We start from the raw sequence: 20,137 nt of genomic DNA on the forward strand, positions 1-20,137 counted from the left end.
CTGCAACCAAACATGCATGCTGGCCACCCAGTCAGCGAGTGGTGGATCACCGCAGGCTTCCTGAGCTGCAGCGACGCACTTTGGAACTTGGCCGCTGACATCGTTCTGTACATAGTATTTACTTCGTCTTCGGAACTTTGTATATTATTCTTGATGTCATCTTTTTCTCTGTGTATGGTGCGTTCTGCTAGTGTGTCTCTCTTGAGTGCCTTTCTTTTCGAAATATTTTGGCTGGAGCTGAAGCGTAGTTCGTTGCGGGATGATTCTTTTCTTCATGCTTGGAGACCTGCCGCGTGCTTTCGCTGTTGGGTAGGAGGGCAAGGATGTTGGTCTGAAAACTTCTAGCGCTGCATTGTCCATAACACACGCACGCACGAGATCGATGGAGGCGAAAAGCAAGGCGTCCGTGTGCTGTGCGCTGTCAGTGCATGTTAAAGAAACCTAGGTGGTCGAAATTACCGGAGTCCTCCACTACGGCGTCTCTCATAGCCTGAGCTGCTTTGGGACGTGAAACCCCACAAAACCAAAAAAAGAACAAGAGATTACAAGACGGACACACCGATGATGCGCACACTACCAACTGGATATATTTATTTGTGGTATGTGGCAGTGGCGTAGCCAGAAATGTTTTTCGAGGGGGGCTGACGTTGCTGCTCAGCCTCCTCAGTATCGAGATACCTGTCGCCAACCTGTCACCTCTCAACTGCGCCATAAATTCTGCATGCCGGGATGCAAAGATTGCACGGAAGAATAGTACCATCCGGGACTTTCGTGATCCATCCTGCACATGAATTGTTTCAGACGAAAATCATTCGTTTAATTTAACAATTGCAGAACTGAAAATTCTTCACAGGCAGTTTTTCAGCCATATACAATTAACATTAGCTCGAATACGTAGTGTTCTTGACGGACCCGCGGATGAAATTGTTCTCTGAACTCTCTCCAGTGTGCTTCTAATTTTGATTATAATGCAGCATCTGCACTCTAACAAACTAAAGTGTTACGAACAGACGAGGACTCTCAGCAGACCACTTCAACATAAAAACACCGAGATTCAGTGCGAACAAGAGGCCCGAGAGGGAGAAGACAGCGCGGCGTCAGAAGATCGAGTTTGGCCTGTGGAGGCTGCGCACGTGGCGTCACGCTCTCTCCTAGTTTTTTTTTATTATTATTTCCCCACGCATTCCATCTCTGCGTACTTTATCAGCTTATCTAGTAGTATGGCTTGTCTCCTTTTTATGGTCCGATGGATGATTTCAGAAAACTAAATGCACCTTTCGCCTTTTTTATTCCCGCAGAAATCTCTTTTTGAGCGTGAAAAAGACATACTGGAGACAAAGTCCAGATTGATTTCCGGCTCTGGTAGCTGTTTTGGTCTGTGGTGTATGACAATACAAAAACATTTCGTGGGGGGCTAGAGCCCCATAAGCCCTCCCCCTGGCTACGCGCCTGGTGGGGCAGACAAGCCGATGCCTCAATGAGAGGTTAAAGGAACACAGAAATGCGTGTGCAGCATTGTAGCCTCCAGGAAACCTGACAACCGATTGCTCTCGTTGTGGAAAGGATGGCACTCAACAGGATCGCACAGGTAAACAATGTGTGGCCAGGTTCACGGAAACCAATGTGCTGGCTCGGGCAAAATACACTTTGAAGCGAGAAATTATTGAAGCATTTAAAACTATTTTCGCATCAAGAGAGGCAATGCGTGAGTGTACCGTCTGTAGCGCGCAGCAGGAAGGAATTGCTACTGCTTTGTTTGGACGATAGGACTGGAAGATAGGCGCAATTTGCCATTATTTTCGTTTTATTTTTTGTGAATTTTCTTGAAAATATTTTTCCAAGTTTTTTTTATTGTACCCTTTCCTTGCTTCTTCTTTGTAATGTGTTATTCTTTTTCATACCAAAAATAAATTGTTTTGCAACCTCGTGTGTGATGGACAATGCAGAAGTCGTCAGATTCATCAACTAAGAGGGACTCGGGTTTTTTGCCGTTGCTTTTCGCGGCCCGTTCTCTTGTTGTTCTCCTCTTTCCCTTTCTCGGCGGAGAGGTGTCCGGACGACTTGTCATTGTCGGTCGGCTACAGCTCCGCCCCGGCGTCTCAATGGCTTTTCACATTAGACGCCTTTTGGTTGGACGGCCGCACTGGCGTGACCGTCCGAGCGAGGTCGAGACCCCTCGGAGACATCGCCAGATGCATACGCAGACAGCTGTGTACTCGAGCTTTCCCGCTCCGGGTCGTACCTGAGAGCGCCTGTCGATCGGGATCCAGCGATCCCTGACTGGCGTACCTTGTGTTGATTGCTCACTCTCTCTTAAGAAGACCCTTTGGTCACAGAGATCACAGCATGCCCTTGCGTGCTTGCGGCGCGCATTCCTCGTCATGGAAAAATACAGCGCAGAGAAGGACAAAATGAAGACAAATAGGACACACGAGCGCTGACTTGCAACAGTTTATTTCGAGCCTCAGAGCCTTATTATAACACCCAACATCATACATGCGCAGATACATTCATATCTTGTCTTAAGTATATCAACTCCTTACGAGTAAGAGCGATAGAAGGCTTGGCTACGCAAGTCAGAGCTCGTATGTCTTCATTTTGTTCTTCTCTGCGCTGTATTTTTCCATCATGAATAACCAACACGCCCAGACTGCTACGATATTCCTCGCGTGCTCCCGGGATGCGGGGACTGTGCCTAACGCTGGAGGATAGCGTCCAATAAACGGCTGGTGTCATTGATGGGCTCTCCTCCCTGTGGAGTGCGCGGGTGGTGACAGCTGATCAGGGACTCGGTTGACCTACGCCAACGTAGAAACCAGGTATTATGAATCAATACGTTCCCAGGAAGTCCTCGTAGAGTAGTGATTTTTGGGCACGGCAGGATGGCGGTTCAATTCCTGGCGTGGACACAATTTTTTTTATCTCTATCATGCCAGGTTTAGTCAAGGTGAGAAAAGTTTTCTCTGAAGCCGGAATCTATAGTTGCTAAGCGCACACTAGCTTCCGTGGAAAGAGTAGTCAGGGAACCTCCATACTAACGCCGTTCTTCAGGGGGTGTAAAGAAAATGCGCGCTATCTGTGAATCTTGTGGGTGGAAACCTGAGCATCGCCGTAATGGAAGGGAGGAAGGATGGAGTGAATAAAGAAAGAGCTGCCATAATGGAGGGCTCTGGAATAAATTCGACCACCAGATTAACCTGCCCTGACGGCACAGGAGCGGCGTTCGACCTAGGATACCTCCATATGAAAGCCCTTTTTACGCCAGCCAGATTTGGTAGGCCAGCCACACCGGCAGCTAAATTTAGCGGGCCACTAATTTTTCCGGAGCCCTCCACTATAGCCGTTATCTTTCTCTTCATTGACTCCCACCTTTCTCTTAAGGCCCGGATCGGTTCCGGTGCCCACCCTAATGTGTAAAAGGTGTTATAACCTTCTTCTAGACCAATTTAGAATTTTACTAAAAAACAGGAACTGCAGCAGTTTACAACACTTTTCGTAGTCGTTACAACGTGACAGAAATCAAGAAGATAAACATTGAAAGCTGCCTTGTGTTTTATATCTTTTTTCTTAGCGTCAGTTCGTGAACACAACTTCCGCGAGACAAGAAATGCTTTTTGTTAAAGCTGCCACTCCAGACCATCTGATTGATGTGTAAACACTTGGCTCTACAATTAAGCAGCGCGTCGCTCGAAAAACCGTCGGCGGCATTGCGTGTCGGAAATACTCAGGGGCTGCATAAAAAATTGTCATGGATAATTTGTAGTTCTACAGATTTATGACTTATTTTTGTGTGATTGGCAATGACAAGTTAATTTAAATCATGATAAATAATTCAATAATCAATGAATCAAGAAAATGAAAACATCAAAAAACTTGAAAAGTTGGCTTAAAGGTTTCAAAATGCTCAAAATGAAAAGCCAATGCCTGATGGGGCTACTTCAGAAAATTAAAGTGTGTAAATGATAATTTTATGCAATCAATTGAAGTAATTGAGATACCTAAAAATGGAAAATGAGTTCAAAGGTGTCAAACTGCTAAGAATGAAAAGCGAGCGTTTGCTGGTGCTAAGTATCGGTGTATAAAAATTAAGAAAGAACTAAAATATGATAAATTCGGGATAAAAAAATAAAATAATATTAAAAATTAAATAACCAATAAGTTTTAAATTCAAAAATGAGAAAACATCACCCGTATATGCGAAACGATATCGGGGAGGAAACGCTATACACTTAACGGCGGAGCTTGGGTCCCCCTAAAGTTTTTGTAATAATTTTCAGCGCGACAATTTTTTTTCGTTCAAACTGACCGAACGAAAACATTAGAAAATTTGCTGATAAGGTGGGAGAGGCTGGTAAATCACACAAAAAAAATTGCATGCATTTGCAGCACGAGGCTGTTGCTGGTGGCCAGCTGATGTGCTGGCACGGAGACCGGTGGCAGCTGGTTGGCGTGGCGGCCGAGCCATGCAGCGGAGGCGAGCAGCGCTTCCACCGGATCGGGCCGCACTTGGCCTGGATTGAGGCGGTGCTCTTCTCCTAGCGAACATCGCAGTGTGTAGAATTCATCTGAACTGCACATATGGAAGCAAATGTACTCTTAATAATTACTGCGCAGAGGTAGTTTTGTCGAAGGAGACGTCGGAGCGTTCGAACAAAGGGTTCATCCTTACTTGCCAGTGCAGAAAATGTTGCCTTTCGAATCACTCTCTGGCAATTCGGCTTCTTAGCTGATGGAATTTTAAGGTGCCCCACCGAAGGAATTTTGATTGTGCACCAAGGTAAGCCAGGGGTCGTCATAGTTTTAGCAATGACAGCGGGAGCATCCTGTCTGGTTCAGTGCTTTGGACGCCTTTGTGCGTATTCGGCACCTAAAAGCGAGGGACATTTGTGTATAGATAAAAGCGACTTGGCCTTTCTGGATACCGACAGGAAAGTGGCACGGAGTCTAGACCAAGGTCTAGCCGCGTATACACAACCTTTTCTCTCGACACTGAAAACTCAAAGCCTGTACGACATTGCTCTCGGGGGAACGATAAGGAGAGTAATGTGATATTCAATGACGGCATAGGATTAACAGCGCCTTCTCATTTGTTTTTAAAATGCCGGCCTTCATGTAGAGTCAAGCTGGCGACACCAATAAAAAGCGCTGAAAACATGTCTATGAATGTCACTATACTGGACTCAAAAGGTCATTCGAGACGAGGGAACAAAAATGAACATGGTGTACAGACTTTTGCGGGTCTCATACTAAGCTCGTTATGCATGCCACGTCGTTTACCTCCCACGGGCCAGCAGCATGATATGAGAGGGCTTCAAGGCAAGGCCAATCAACATGAAGCAAAAGGAAATGACGTCAACGTCTCTGGAACTTTGCTATTTTGTTCTCTGCTTTGTTCAATGTTTATATGGCTCTCTCATGGTAACCTAGCTGATGTTCACAACGGACGCGAGCTAACAGAACAGGCGTTTGATATGGTCCATGAGCCTTTACATAAATTCCTTTGCCGAAATCAGGGAGGTGAGTAAAGCATCGTGATACGCGGCCAGGCCATATTTGCATTTTAATGCGAAAGCACCATTTAAAGCTGGCGATTAAAGTTGTGGCTTTCATTGGCCAACCTAGTTCAGAGGAAGGCGTTCAATGCGAAATGTTTCACATATGAAAGTTGATGTAAATGTTCTCACAAGGAATTCCTGGCTCTGCGTGAAGGTATGCGTTAGACTATTCTGCTAGCTGTTTAATCTTATTAGACTGATGATACGCTTTGAAAGCATTGTTTCAATTGTCTGGTGGGTCAGGCATAGGTGCGATCCTTTCTCAGACGTGCTTCATTCCAACCAAGGGATATTTTTTGGTAAGCGAATACAGAATTAACGTAGCTTGTGTGGCCAGTTGGCGCATGTTTACGGAAAAGCTCGTTCTACCCGCGGCGAGCGCTTCGGAGTCGTAGCTATCGCCGCAGCCGTCGCGTGTTTAACTGCCACTATAGCAGTGTGAATTTCATGTCTGCAATGGGTCCAGAAATTACCGCCATCGCGCTGTTTCCGTAAGGTGCGTTAAGCAGTCCCAAAATTTTGTAGTGCGCCACCCCACGAAGGTCTTTTGTTGAGGGCCTTTGTCCGAAGCCTGACCTGGACAAATATCTCTACGAAAAAATATTTCATGGACGGATTCGTGAAATGAGGTACGACGGACGGACCCGACGCAATTTTCTCCGGGATGTATTATGAATCCGGCATCCCCGATTTATGTCCTTATGCACTGCACGGCCGTAGCAGTAGCCACATGCAGCCAAATTGAAGGATAGTACAGTGGTAAGAATAGTGCCTAGAATGGGTGATGACATGATGATAGGTTTACGTGAGTTGGACCGCGGCAGGGTGCCCAACACGGCCATAGCACAAGCGCATGTAAGCGGTGTCGATGCCTGCCAGTCCGTGGCGCACGCACTTACTCATTTGGTCCTCGTTTTGCTGTGGATTATTATTTTTGTTTATTTATTTTGAACATACTGCAGGCTGAGCGCCCAAGCAGGAGTGGCATACATTTACATAAAATTAAAAAAAGCATGAAAGCACAAGCTAAAAAAGCACACCAACACATCGAGTAGACCAGTTGAAGGGGTTATTACTGCACGTAAAATATAAGAACAACAGTAAAAAAACAAAAACAAAAAAACTGACACAATCAAAACCGACACCCAAGAACTGACAGGAGGCAATACTTCCTAAGTCATTATACTTAATTCAACCATATCTAAAGACTGGAGGGAAGAAGCAGGCACACTATTCCAATCTGCAATTGTGTTAGGGAAAAAGGAGAATTTGTATAAATTAGTCCTTGCAAAGTGAGGTGCTAAAGAGAGGGCATGAGAGTGGCGTGTCTGCCTAGTGGTAAGAGGGCGAACGTAAGGGCTAGGATCAAGTGCAACTTTGTTATTAAGTAAAAAAAAATAAAAATTTAAGACGGAGGAAGTTTCTTTTTGCTTCGAGAGTGACAATACCATTTTCTGCCATTAATTCAGATACCGAATCGGTGCGACCGTATTTGGAATAAATAAAACGCACTTTTTTCAAGAGCATTTATATTGCACATCGTATGCAAGCATATTCAAGCCTTACAAGTGTTGTGTATGCGAGAAGTTTAACATGAGCGGGAGTATCCTAAGCTTGTGTCTGAGCGGGCAAAGTTTGCGAAAGGCTGAAGAGGAGATGTTAAGAATATGTGTGTTCCAGCTGAGGCGGTTAGGACAGTAGTTATGTAGCTTTACCAAAACCAGCGTCTCCAGTGCGAAACCAGTACGATTTTTGCTCTGGTTTTGCACTGGATGTGCTGGGCACGCTGGAGGTCTGCGATATTCACTGGAGCAGTAACTGGAAGACACTGGTTGCGCTGGTGCGATGGGAGAAAAACGCTGGGATTAGCTATTTGACGCTGGGTGTGTCGCTGGCATTCGCGATGCACTGGGAGAAGCGCTGTATGTGCGCTGGGCCGCACTGGTCCCAGTGTCCCAGTATAGCCGGTGCGGCCTGCGGTGTCAGCCGGAGTAGCATCCCTCAGGGGCCAACAGGGCAACAGCGTACTTTCAATCGACCATCGGGGGGCATATGAAAAATATGGTTCAAGCAAGCGCTTTTTGCTGCGAAGTCGTTGCGCATTTGTAAGAAAACAAAGGCAGTATCTTTTTTCTAGAGTTTCCATGTTTCGATAGGTCGTTTCGAGCGTTTCGAGAGAGACCACGACCACCACGTATCTGACATATCGCATGACACACTGACGATTAACGCACAACTAAAGCTGGAATTGAATAATGTGGGCTACCATGCATAATCAAGTTCACAGCTGATCTTAAGGGCACTCTAACACAATGATTGCTGCCAAAATGTTCAATGCGGGCTCAATCGCAGGCGAGCGTAGCCTGCACCACGGCCCAGTATAAACAGCAGAAAGAAAAACTAAAACCAGGAAGAGAGTAGTTTACCGAGCGATGGGCCCATGAGAGAAAAAACAACTTACAGCGCTTGTAATGCATAATATTTGGCGTGTTTCTCAAGAGCTTGCGCTCCTTCTTACTCTGCGTATGAAGCAGCCGAGCCCTCGGTCATCGCAACGCTTCCCGAAATGTTTACATACAAATAAGGTTTAGTTACACGCAATATATGGTCATCGCTGCTGCGCTTGCCGGTATTGAACCTTGGTCACACTTTTTTCCTTGAAGGTTTTTACTAAAGCTCCGTGTTCAGCGAAAAGCAGCTGGACTGCGGGCGTTATAGAGCAAAGAGCCCTAAATGCAAGGAAAGAAAGTCTCCATTAAATCTATGCCTCTAAATCATGATAACAGCATACCACGGGTCTTCTCTGTTTAGTTAATCTATAATTTCAATTGAAAGCTGTCTCAAAAAATGGACCAATTGCAACTCTATGTTACACATGGTATAACATAGCTGTGCCAGGGCGGTGGGGCGATCAGTTAGCATAACGACCGGAAAATGCATACTGATGGATCATGCAGTCTTGATGCTGCAGCAAAGTGTCATGGTACGAAGAACAAAATTCAAAGCAGGCACGGGCGCCAAACGTGTGCTACACAACCGACGCGACTAGAGGTGTGCACGGGCATAAATTTTGAACCCGACCCGGGCCTCATGCTACAAACCCGAACCCGGCCTGGAACTGAAATTGCCTGAGCCCACCCAGCGCTCACACTTAAGGCTCCGGCCCTGCTGGAGATGCTATAACAGACCAGTTGCAAAACCTACAAGTCGGCTTCCCTGTGAGGCAGGAATTCATGCACAGTGGCGACAGAACCTGATTCAGGGATAATAGGTGCAGTACATGCATCTTCCACAGTCCACGCTGCTTGGGATGCAGTTCCCCACGCACAGGCCATTGTCAGAGAAAGGTTTTTGGGCATTCTTAACGCTGGTATAAAGGGGGGCGCGGTGTCACCCTAGGGGTGAAGAAAGAAAATTTAGAAAAGGGACACTAACCGGAGAGGGTAATAGTGGGGCGACAATGCGCACGCGAATAATACTGTGATGAATGGGCAAGAGGTGCGGGAATTACCCTACCCGTCAGGCGATGTACTAGCACTGTACCCAACTATTACCCCAAAGTCTATGCCGCCATTGTGCAGGAATGTCTGCCGCACCGGGAAGCTGACGTGTAGGTTTTGCAACTGATCTATTGCAACTGAAGCAACGATACAGAAAGAAAAAAATAGGCGACAATTCCTGGCGATGCATCGCGCGACGACGACACCAACGCCTGTCGCTGCCGCTGGTGCACATCGCACAGAGCGAAGGACCTCAGCGACAAGAGACACGTTTTCAGCCTTGCTTTGTTAGCGCCGCCTCCTCGTTTGGTAAATGAGTACAGTTACGCTATATCCAGTTTCTTGCACTAAACAGCAACACTGATGAAATTTCTTCAAAAGAGTCGAGCCCCCCCCCCCCCCCCCCCCCCCCCCCCCCAAAAAAAAAAAAAATGGTCCCAGCGCAGCGGCGTGCTACTCTACTGCGATGCAGACATGATTTACAGCAGTGGCGTTTTTCTGCAACTTTAGAGAATTAGCAATATCTAGCCACACTAGCATTTTTTGTTTTGCTATACTACCCTACCAAGCTTTTACTAAACCGTCTCGATCTCGATGCGCTCATATACGCACGGATCAGACGAAATGAGCGTCTGCAGGATTTTCGCTCATACCGGACTAGGGAAACAAACTTTGCATGCAAAAAAAAAAAAGAAACAACTAAGGTGAGTACCCCGAAGCCTTTTGCGATTGGCTGCTTCGCGAGCTGGTTCCAGCATCATGAGCGATTTTCTAAAAACCCAGAACCTGGGCGACAGCGCCGAGCGGCAATGCTTTAGCGGTCCTCAGCGCACTGCGCATCGTGCTGCCGCGCGACTCATGCGGTTAGCGTTTTATTGCACCAGACACGAGAAAATATGTTTTTGCCCGGACTTCGCCGACTCCGCCCGAAGTCACCCGAGGGAACCCGAGCGGCCGAGCCACGCAATGGCTATACGCCGTTCCAGCCACTGTAACGCCGTGAATATCCGTAGTTGGCTTTTAGGGCTACGATGCCACGCAGTTGTTTACTTTAGAAATCAGTACCAGGGGTGTGAAACTCCCTATACCTCCCAGCGGCCACGAATTACAGACGCTAGCGCCAAACTCCCCATTAGAGGATTACAGCGGGAGGCGGCGCGTAAAAAATGGACTTGACGGGGGAGGCCGTATAGCGGACTGGTCCAAAAAAACGGTGCGCTGAAGGGGGTGTCGGTAGGTTGCTTCAAGCAGCGCGGGTCGCGCGCTCGCGTGCTCCCGTGCCCGGGAAAACGCTCTGCCCGTGGATTTTCTACCGCATCATCGTTCTGCCGCGGCGCGACCGGCTCGCGGCAGGAACAGTGTGATGGAAAGAAAAACCACAAGCATAGCGCTCTCGAGGGCGCAGGCGCTCGCGAGCAAGCGTACCACACCGCAGTATAGAAATAGCACAGAGAACAGCAGATATCGTTTCCCATTTTTATTACGTGCACGTGAAACAGAAAATGAAAATATGCGACAAGGTATCCCTCACACACACGCACTTTACATAGCTAACAGTTTACAGTAGTGTTATGTGTTCTGCGCTAACATTGTAATCTTGCATGCTTGCTTTATCACTACAAAAGAACCCAGTTTGCCAGCACTGCTGTCAGCATGTGTACAGTTGATATGAAATTAAATAAATGATGCACATATTCATCCTACGCATTCCATACCATCAAAGCAATGTAGAAACATGAGCAAATACCTGCGTTCTAGTTACCTAGTGGTTGGTATTTGATGCAAGTAATCACATGTCACTGCGCTATACATAACCAAAATGCATGATTAAAAATTTACACTACCCTTCCTGGAAGAACCGTCTTCTTCGAAACGGACGTCTCTCCACAGTACATGAAGGTAACAAGTTCAACAACACGAAACACAGCGGATATCGCCGACTGTAATGGCCAGCACAATGAGCAGACGAGATGGGTCCATGGAACTGGAGGTGCACGCAGACAAAGTCTCTCGTCTCACGAAGGGGCGAAGAGCCAGCAGGAATGAGATGCACAGAGTAAAAGAACCGCGACGAAAAATCGCGACTTTGGCCGATAAGCCAACACGCAGAGAATTCACATCGCTAGACTACGCCGACGACCGACGCAGACGACTGTTCTAATTCAAAACGAGCGGAGTCGTAACGGCTACAGCGGTTCACGCGAGGACGGAGCAAGCTACGTAGCGCAGTCGGCGGCGCCGTCAGTGCGAGGGGAAAATTTAGGCGCGAGGGAGAAGTCCTCCTCCCAGCTTTTTCTTTCCTCCTTTCACCCCCGCTTGGGAGAATTAGACGGGACGGAAGTGGCCCTGACTTTCCGCGGCCCGTCAGTACTCTGCAAAACAGTAACGGTTTAACTTGAAATAAGCTGCAAAATGATCGGCATCAAGTCGCGCACACTTGAGAACCACTTTTGAAAAGTTAACAACGTAAGAAATATGCTAAAAGAAGACAAATCTCCCTAGCACATGGCTTACGCAGCCTGCAGCAACAATGAAATGTAAGACAACGCTTCTAATTTAAAAAATGCTCAATCTAAGAGGCTAATATTTTGCTCCAATATACACAAACGTTTTATGAAATCTGAATGAAAAAAATTGAAAACTTACATGGAATATTTCTTGAAGAAAGAAGCATTTTCCGTGCGCGGTGCCACCGAACGTCGAGCCGAGCGAACGAGTGGCCGTTGGATGGACGAAAGAACGGAGCGCCCTCTTTGAAACAAAATACAACTGTCGCGTCATGCCGGCTAAGCGATTGTCGCGTCATCCTTCGAGCTTTTTAGTAATCGCCTTTTCAGCAGCAGCAGCATAGATGCGCTCTGCGGCTGCTCATCTATATAGGGCTCTGTGCCAGCAGCGAAGCGCGTCGTCGCCCTGGAGAGACGCCTAGCTGTTTTGTTTCTAACACCCAAACCTGTTCAAGTTGTATTTTGTGAGTGCTGTGTTCTACTACGAATAGTTTGCTCACTTTTAGCATACCAACGAAAATTCTTTCATACAATAGTGCTCAATCGAGTGGAATATTTCAATCACCCTGATGTTTCTTTCTCACAGTTTAGTTTCTTGCGTATATTTTATTGGCCAAGAAAATGCGGTAAAAGCGCATTTCTCTATGCAACCTGTTATGAGAGCCCGGAAATGTTTGAAAGAAGTCTCCAGTCTGTTAGCGTTCGTGTTTTTATTACTGCGCAATTCCTTCCCTTGGGCGGCGGCCGTCCGCCCCTTGGACCCTGAGTGGTGCGTCGACCCGTCCACCGCTTTGGCGCACCTGCGTGGATTTCAACGCGCGCATGCAACCTCTGACCTTGCTCGCATCGCATGCTGTGAGAGAGTGCGATCCGGAGAACGACAGGAGTGCGAAGTGCGCGAGGACGGGATTGAGCGGTGCGTCAGCACGGAGAGCAGGCGCTGGAAAACTGTGCGAACGAGCGTGCGCGAAACAAAGATGTGTCATTGTAATCCAGTTGTTAATAGACCCATTGTACCTTTTCGTATTTTATTTGTGTTTCCAGTCTTTTCTTTCACATTTTGTTTTCGTTCTAATGGGAACAAGTCAGTTTACATGTGGGTAATCTTCTCTCCATACACAATATTGATTAAAAAAAAAAAAACTCCCCCGCGCACGCCTGTAACTGTTCCACCATGAAGGTAGTTAGAGAATAATAAGCTTTGATACCGAATTAAGCTTAATTGTAAAACAACGACTGCTTTATTTAGTTTTTGAACTCTACAGTTATTCCTCCTTGCCATTTGTAGCGCAAGCATTGTAATGCAGTGAACGACGACGGATTCGCGAAATTGGGGGTGTGAATAAAAGCGGAGAAACGTTACAGACTTCTTTTTTTCGCACTTGTGCAAAAAAAAAAAAAAATAATCCAGAAATTCAAAAATTATGCTATCAATGCACTTGCATGGCGTCCAATCAAATGTTGTTCTGCTGAGCTGCCGTTCTTGTATACTGGCTGCTACACGAAGCTATTTTGATTTCCTATGAAATTCAGTGTGACAAAGCCCCACGCGAATATATTTCGCTTTTCAAGTTCTTGTGAAATGTGGAAGCCGGTCCGTCGCCGTGCCGCGGGCGACTCTAGCTGGTTCTGCGATCATTTTTCCACTGCAGTGATTTGAATATTCGCGGCTTGTTTAGCAAATAACTGGCGTTCTCGTTTGCCGAATGAGTGTTTCAAGATAATCATAGAGCGCAGCGGTGGCGTAGCGGTAGAACATCCGCCTCGCATGCAAGAGGACCGGGGTTCAAATCCCGGTGCCGCGCAATTCTCCACCGGATGAAAAAAAAAAAAAAAAAATCCGCGTTTCGATGGAATTGCATATACAGGTTTGGGGTGCGACCTGATGCCGGTGAACACCTCCGGCAACGCACTCCCTCACCAGAACAGGAGTTGGCCACCCTGGTGCAGTAATTGGCCACAACCTCCTATGATAAGCTCCATAAAACCCCGGCCCTCAGTCACCAGCGGCTGCGGAACAACTGACCACGGCGGCGGTCAGACCTGTGACGCAGCAGGGGGTGCTAAGAAAGCCTGGCTCTGCTCCACAGGCCGCCATTGGAAACTGACCCTGGCAACGTTTAATGCTAGAACCCTAGCTAGTGAAGCTAGCTTAGCAGTGCTGTTAGAGGAACTAGAGGGCATGAAATGGGATGTCATAGGGCTTAGTGAGGTTAGGAGGCCGAATGAGGCATATACTGTACTGAAGGATGGGCATGTACTGTGTTATCGAGGTTTACCAGAAAGGCGACAACTAGGACTAGGTTTCCTTGTCAATAAGTATATAGTGGGTAATATAGATGAATTCTATAGTATTAATGAGAGGGTTGCAGGCATCGTAATTAGGCTTAATAAGCGGTATAAACTGAAGGTTGTACAGGCCTATGCACCTACAAGTAGTTATGATGACCAGGCAGTTGAAAGCTTCTATGAAGATGTAGAATCGGCAATGCGAAAAGTAAAGACGCAGTATACTGTACTAATGGGCGACTTCAATGCCAAGGTAGGGAAAAAGCAGGCAGGGGACAAGGCAGTAGGTGACTATGGCATTGGTTCTAGGAATAGCAGAGGGGAGTTACTAGTTGAGTTTGCAGAGCGCAATAACTTACGAATCATGAATACCTTCTTCAGCAAACGGAAGAACCGAAAATGGACATGGAAAAGTCCTAACGGAGAGACTAAAAATGAAATCGACTTCATAATGTGTTCAACCCCCGCCATTGTGCAGGATGTAGAGGTAATCGGGAAAGTTCGATGTAGTGACCACAGGATGGTGAGGTCCCGAATTAACCTAAATCTGAAGAAGGAACGCAATAGATTAGTAAGAAAGAAACCCATCAACGAATTAGCGGTGAGGGGGAGGGCAGAAGAGTTCAGGATCTCGCTACAGAATAGGTATTCAGCTCTAACTGAGGATGGCGACATTACCCTAGAGGCAAGGAACAATAATTTCAGAGATATCATTACTGAGTGCGCGGTAGAAGTAGGCGGTAGGATAGTTAGAGAGGATACCGGTAAGCTGTCTAAGGAGACGAAAGATTTGATTAAGAAACGGCAGAGTATGAAAGCTTCCAATCCAACAGACCAGATCGAATTGGCCGAGATATCAAAGCTAATCAATAAGCGCAAGGTGGCCGATATAAGGAAGTATAACATGGAGAAAATTGAGCATGCTGTAAAGAACGGGGGAAGCCTTAAAGCGGTAAAGAAGATATTGGGCATAGGCAAAAACCAGATGTATGCGATAAGGGACAAGGCGGGCAACGTCATCACTAATATGGACAAGATAGTCAAAGTAGCCGAGGAGTTCTATACAGATCTCTACAGTAGCCAAAGTAGTCAGGACCGTAATGAGATTGGCGGTAGGGAAAAACAGTCAGACGTTCCACCAGTGACGAAGGACGAGGTCAAGAAAGCACTAGAAACTATGAAAAGGGGGAAATCAGCTGGAGAGGATCAGATAACTACAGATTTGCTGAAGGACGGGGGGGATATCGTGCTAGAAAAACTGGCCACCCTGTATACGCAGTGCCTGGTGTCATCGACGGTACCGGAAGCATGGAAGAATGCAAACATTATCCTCATTCACAAGAAAGGGGACTCTAAGGACCTTAAAAATTACAGACCAATCAGCTTACTGTCTGTTACGTATAAGGTATTTACTAAGGTAATCGCTAATAGAATCAGGACAACCTTAGACTGCAATCAAGCAAAGGATCAAGCAGGGTTTCGGAAACGGTACTCTACTATCGATCATATCCATACCATCAATCAGGTGATAGAAAAATGCTCGGAATATAACCAGCCCTTATACATAGCATTCATTGATTACGAAAAAGCATTTGACTCAGTTGAAACCTCGGCGGTGATGCAGGCATTGCGAAATCAGGGGGTAGACGAGCCGTACGTGAAAGTGCTGGAAGATATATATAGTGGCTGCACAGCAACCATAGTTCTACATAAAGAAAGCAACAAAATTCCCATAAAGAAAGGTGTTAGGCAAGGAGATACAATCTCCCCAGTACTATTCACAGCTTGTTTAGAGGAAGTTATTCAGAGACTTGGAATGGGAGCAGTTAGGGATAAGGGTAGATGGAGAATACCTCAGTAATCTGCGATTTGCTGATGACATTGCCTTGCTAAGCAACTCGGGAGATGAACTGCAAATAATGATTGATGACCTAGACAGGAAAAGTAGAAAGGTAGGCTTGAAAATCAATATGCAGAAGACTAAGGTAATGTTCAACAGCCTCGGGAAGGAACAGGAGTTTACATTAGGTAGCGAAATACTGGAAGTAGTAGGCGAATATATTGTCACGTAGTGGTGACGAGGGCGACGACACAAATGAAGGGTCGATGATTGCACTAAAGAAGCTCTTTATTTGGGCTGACTTGCGCCCGCAAAAGAACTAAGCAACTCGGCGGCGGCGATAGAAACAAACGTGCTCGTCGATCGTCGAACAAAGAATGCTCGTCACACTTGGCAACGCTCAATTTAAAGGCTGTACAGAACAATCTAGATAACGTCGCAAACAGCTACCAGCACGGGCTGGAACATTGTGGAAAGACACCCAAGTGGCCGGAACCTTCGAGACAGATCTCGGTGCATCTTGCGCTACAACAAAACTGATAAAGGTGTGACTCGCGACATCGAGCATTAACAAACAAAGATTACGGAACTGATACACGGTCCAGAATCAGAGTGATAAGCCTGTATGCCGGCGGCTGTTAAAAAACAACAAATACTGGTTTGAAGGTTTCGCGGCATTACTCCCCCCTTAAAAAAACATCGCCTCGATGTTCCAGAACAAAGCAACTTAAACATAAACACTGCAAAGTTTAAAAACCACAGATTCTTTAACGCGCGTAATATGGCTTCAGTCGCACAACATGTACAATTTCTGGGCCTGGGCGTCGCCGTTGTGATGCTGACGTTCCGTCGGGAATGACTTCATAGTCCAGTGGTCCGACGCGGCGAAGGATTTTGTACGGCCCAAAGTATCGACGCAACAACTTTTCACTTAATCCGCGACGGCGAATTGGTGTCCAAACCCACACTTGGTCTCCTGGTTTGTACTCGGCGTGGCGTCGTCGTAAATTGTATCGTCGGCTGTCGGTGCGCTGTTGGTCCTTAATACGCAGCCGTGCGAGTCGTCGGGCTTCCTCTGCACGCTGCAGGTAGGCGGCGACGTCAAGGTTGTCCTCGTTGGTTACGTGCGGCAGCATTGCGTCGAGCGTCGTCGTGGGTTCCCTGCCGTACACAAGCTTAAACGGGGTCGCTCTGGTCGTCTCCTGGACTGCCGTGTTATACGCGAAGATCACGTACGGCAAGATGGCGTCCCAGGTCTTGTGTTCAGCGTCGACGTACATAGCGATCATGTCCGCGATCGTTTTGTTCAGGCGCTCCGTAAGGCCATTGGTCTGGGGATGGTACGCAGTTGTTCGTCGATGGCTTGTGTGACTGTATTCCAGGATGGTTTGCGTCAACTCTGCCGTAAACGCCGTTCCCCTGTCCGTGATGAGCACTTCTGGGGCGCCGTGTCGCAAGAGAATTTGTTCGACAAAAAATTTGGCGACTTCTGCCGCTGTACCATTTGGTAGTGCTCTTGCTTCGGCGTAACGGGTAAGGTAGTCAGTGGCCACGATGATCCACTTGTTACCCATAGACGAAGATGGAAAGGGGCCGAGGAGATCCATCCCAATTTGTTGAAAGGGCAGGATTGGGGGCGGGATCGGGTTTAGTAGTCCTGCTGGTCTGATCGGCGGCGTCTTGCGTCGTTGGCACTCGCGACACGTCTTCACGTAGTGGGAAACTTCTGCAGGCAGTCGCGGCCAGTAATACTTCTCCTGGATTCGACGCAACGTGCGCGCAAATCCGAGGTGGCCTGCTGTGGGCTCGTCGTGCAACGCCTGCAGAATTTCTTGCCGAAGGGTTTTAGGCACTACGAGAAGCTGCGCGGTCTTGTTGGGTGCAAAGTTCTTCTTCACGAGGAGGCCATTGCTTAACGTGAAGGATGATAAATGTCGCCTGAACACACCAGGAGGGGAAGCGGTCTTTCCTTCCAAGTAATCGGCTAGCGCTTTCAGCTCAGGGTCTGATCGCTGTTGTTCTGCGAAACTGCTGGCGCTTACCGGTCCCAAAAAGGCGTCACCGTCATCGTCCCTCGGGGGAGAATCGACGGGAGCGCGGGATAAGCAGTCTGCGTCGGAATGCTTCCGGCCCGACTTATAGACTACAGTCATGTCAAATTCTTGAAGTCGTAGGCTCCATCTGGCAAGGCGGCCGGAAGGATCTTTCAAATTAGCCAGCCAGCAGAGCGCGTGATGGTCGCTTACCACCTTGAATGGTCGGCCGTATAGGTATGGACGAAACTTAGAAGTAGCCCAGATGATCGCAAGGCACTCCTTCTCGGTCGTCGAGTAATTTACTTCGGCTTTTGTGAGAGACCTGCTAGCGTAGGCGATTACTTTTTCCTGTCCGGCAGTCTTCTGGACGAGAATGGCTCCTAGGCCTACACTGCTCGCGTCGGTGTGAATTTCGGTCTCGGCGTTTTCATCAAAGTGGCCAAGTACAGGAGGGCATTGCAGGCGGCGCTTAAGTTCGTCGAAGGCTTCTCCTTGCGGCGCTTCCCATTTAAAAGGTACGTCAGCCTTTGTAAGCTGCGTCAACGGTTCGGCGATCCGCGAAAAGTTTCTGACAAATCGTCGATAATAAGCGCACAGCCCAAGGAATCGGCGCACAGCTTTCTTGTCGGCAGGCGGTGGGAATTGTGCGATTGCAGCTGTTTTCTCCGGGTCTGGGCGAATACCGTCCTTGCTAACGATGTGACCTAGGAATCGGAGTTCTTCGTAGGCGAAATGACACTTCTCTGCTTTTAGCGTTAGCCCCGATGACTTGATGGCTTCCAGCACTGTCTGTAGTCGTTTTAGGTGGTCTTCAAAGTTTGACGAGAAGACAACAACGTCGTCCAAATATACCAAACAAATTTGCCACTTCAAGCCTGCCAGGACTGTGTCCATTACTCGTTGAAACGTGGCTGGTGCGGAGCAGAGGCCAAATGGCATCACCTTGAACTCATAAAGGCCGTCCGGTGTGATGAATGCGGTCTTCTCGCGATCTCTTTCGTCGACCTCAATTTGCCAATATCCGCTCTTCAGGTCCATCGATGAGAAGTACCTTGCATTGCAGAGCCGGTCGAGAGTGTCGTCGATGCGGGGAAGCGGGTAGACATCCTTCTTCGTTATGCTATTCAAGCGGCGGTAATCAACGCAGAAGCGAAGTGTGCTGTCTTTCTTCTTGACCAAAACGACTGGTGCCGCCCAGGGGCTGTTCGATGGCTGGATTACGTCATCACGCAGCATTTCCTCAACTTGATCGCGAATGGCCTGGCGTTCTCGCGGCGATACACGATAAGGGCTTTGGCGCAGAGGTCGGGCGTGTTCGTCCGTTATTATGCGATGCTTGGCCAGTGGTGTTTGTCGTACCTTCGATGACGATGAGAAGCACTCCCCGTAGCTTCGAAGCAGACTGAGAATCTGGTCTTTCCTGTTGTGGGTCAATGCCGGGTTGATGTCAAATGTGGGCTGACGGAATAGGTCCGGTGCGTCTTCCAGCGTTTGGTCGTGGAGGGAGAATACATCTTTGAGGTCCGCTAATTCGTCGAGAAAGGCGATCGTCGTGCCCTTGTTGAGATGCCGGTATTCTTCGGTGAAGTTTGTTACCAGAACCTGAGCTTGACCTCTCCGGAATTTCGTGATGCCTCTTGCGATGCCGACACCTCGTTCTAAGAGCAATTGGAGATTTCCTTCGACGATGCCTTCAGCGGTTTCGATGTTGGCGCTACCTACGCAGACTGCGATACTTGATCGGGGCGGGACGTTCAATTCTTCGTCGAGGACGTTTAGAGGGATGTGTTGCATCGACGTCGTCGTAGCAGAAATGGCTTTGTCTGCAGAGAGCTTGATGAGCTTGGATCGCAGGTCGATGATAGCCCTATGTTCATTTAGAAAGTCCATGCCTAAAATCACGTCGCGGGAGCACTGCTGCAAGACCACAAAGCTGGTGGGGTAAGTACGCCCATTTACGGTTATTCTTGCAGTGCATCGTCCCGATGGAGTAATCAGGTTGCCACCTGCGGTGCGAATCAGCGGGCCGTCCCAAGCGGTGGTAACCTTTCTGAGCTGAGAGGCTAACGGTCCACTAATGACTGAATAGTCAGCTCCGGTGTCTACTAGGGCAGTGACTCTGCGACCGTCGATATCAACTTCAAGGTCACTTGTTCGCGTCCTCGCATTGCACGTGGGCCTTGGTGTCCGATCTCGGCTCCGTCGTTTCTTCAGGTCATGGCCGGGGCATACCGTTGTTACTTCGCTGGGCGGCGGTGTCTGCTTGCACTCTGGTCGTGTTGTCGTCGATGTCGTCGTGTGGAGCGGCGATGAAATGGTTGCGTCGTCGTTAGTGGTCGTCGGCGGCGGAGGATCTTCGTCTTTTCGCCGTTTAGCAACCTCACCTCCAAAGGTTGCTGCCTTTAGTTTC

At 47.9% G+C, this 20,137-nt stretch overlaps 1 protein-coding gene across 2 annotated transcripts in view; it reads left to right on the forward strand.

Moving 5' to 3' along the window:
* Nucleotides 1–5,154, forward strand: part of LOC146206995 (atrial natriuretic peptide-converting enzyme) — a 253,409-nt gene extending 248,255 nt beyond the window's left edge. For both annotated transcript variants that reach the window (XM_084591738.1, XM_084591728.1), the window contains one exon: nucleotides 4,387–5,154. In XM_084591738.1, coding sequence (XP_084447864.1) covers nucleotides 4,387–4,539 — 153 coding nt within the window. In that variant the 3' untranslated portion in view covers nucleotides 4,540–5,154. The remainder of the gene's footprint in view (nucleotides 1–4,386) is intronic.
* Nucleotides 5,155–20,137: the final 14,983 nt, after the last annotated feature.

Source organism: Amblyomma maculatum, chromosome 1 (assembly GCF_055883805.1).
Source record: "Amblyomma maculatum isolate TAMU_Amacu chromosome 1, ASM5588380v1, whole genome shotgun sequence".
Classification (NCBI taxonomy): domain Eukaryota; kingdom Metazoa; phylum Arthropoda; class Arachnida; order Ixodida; family Ixodidae; genus Amblyomma; species Amblyomma maculatum.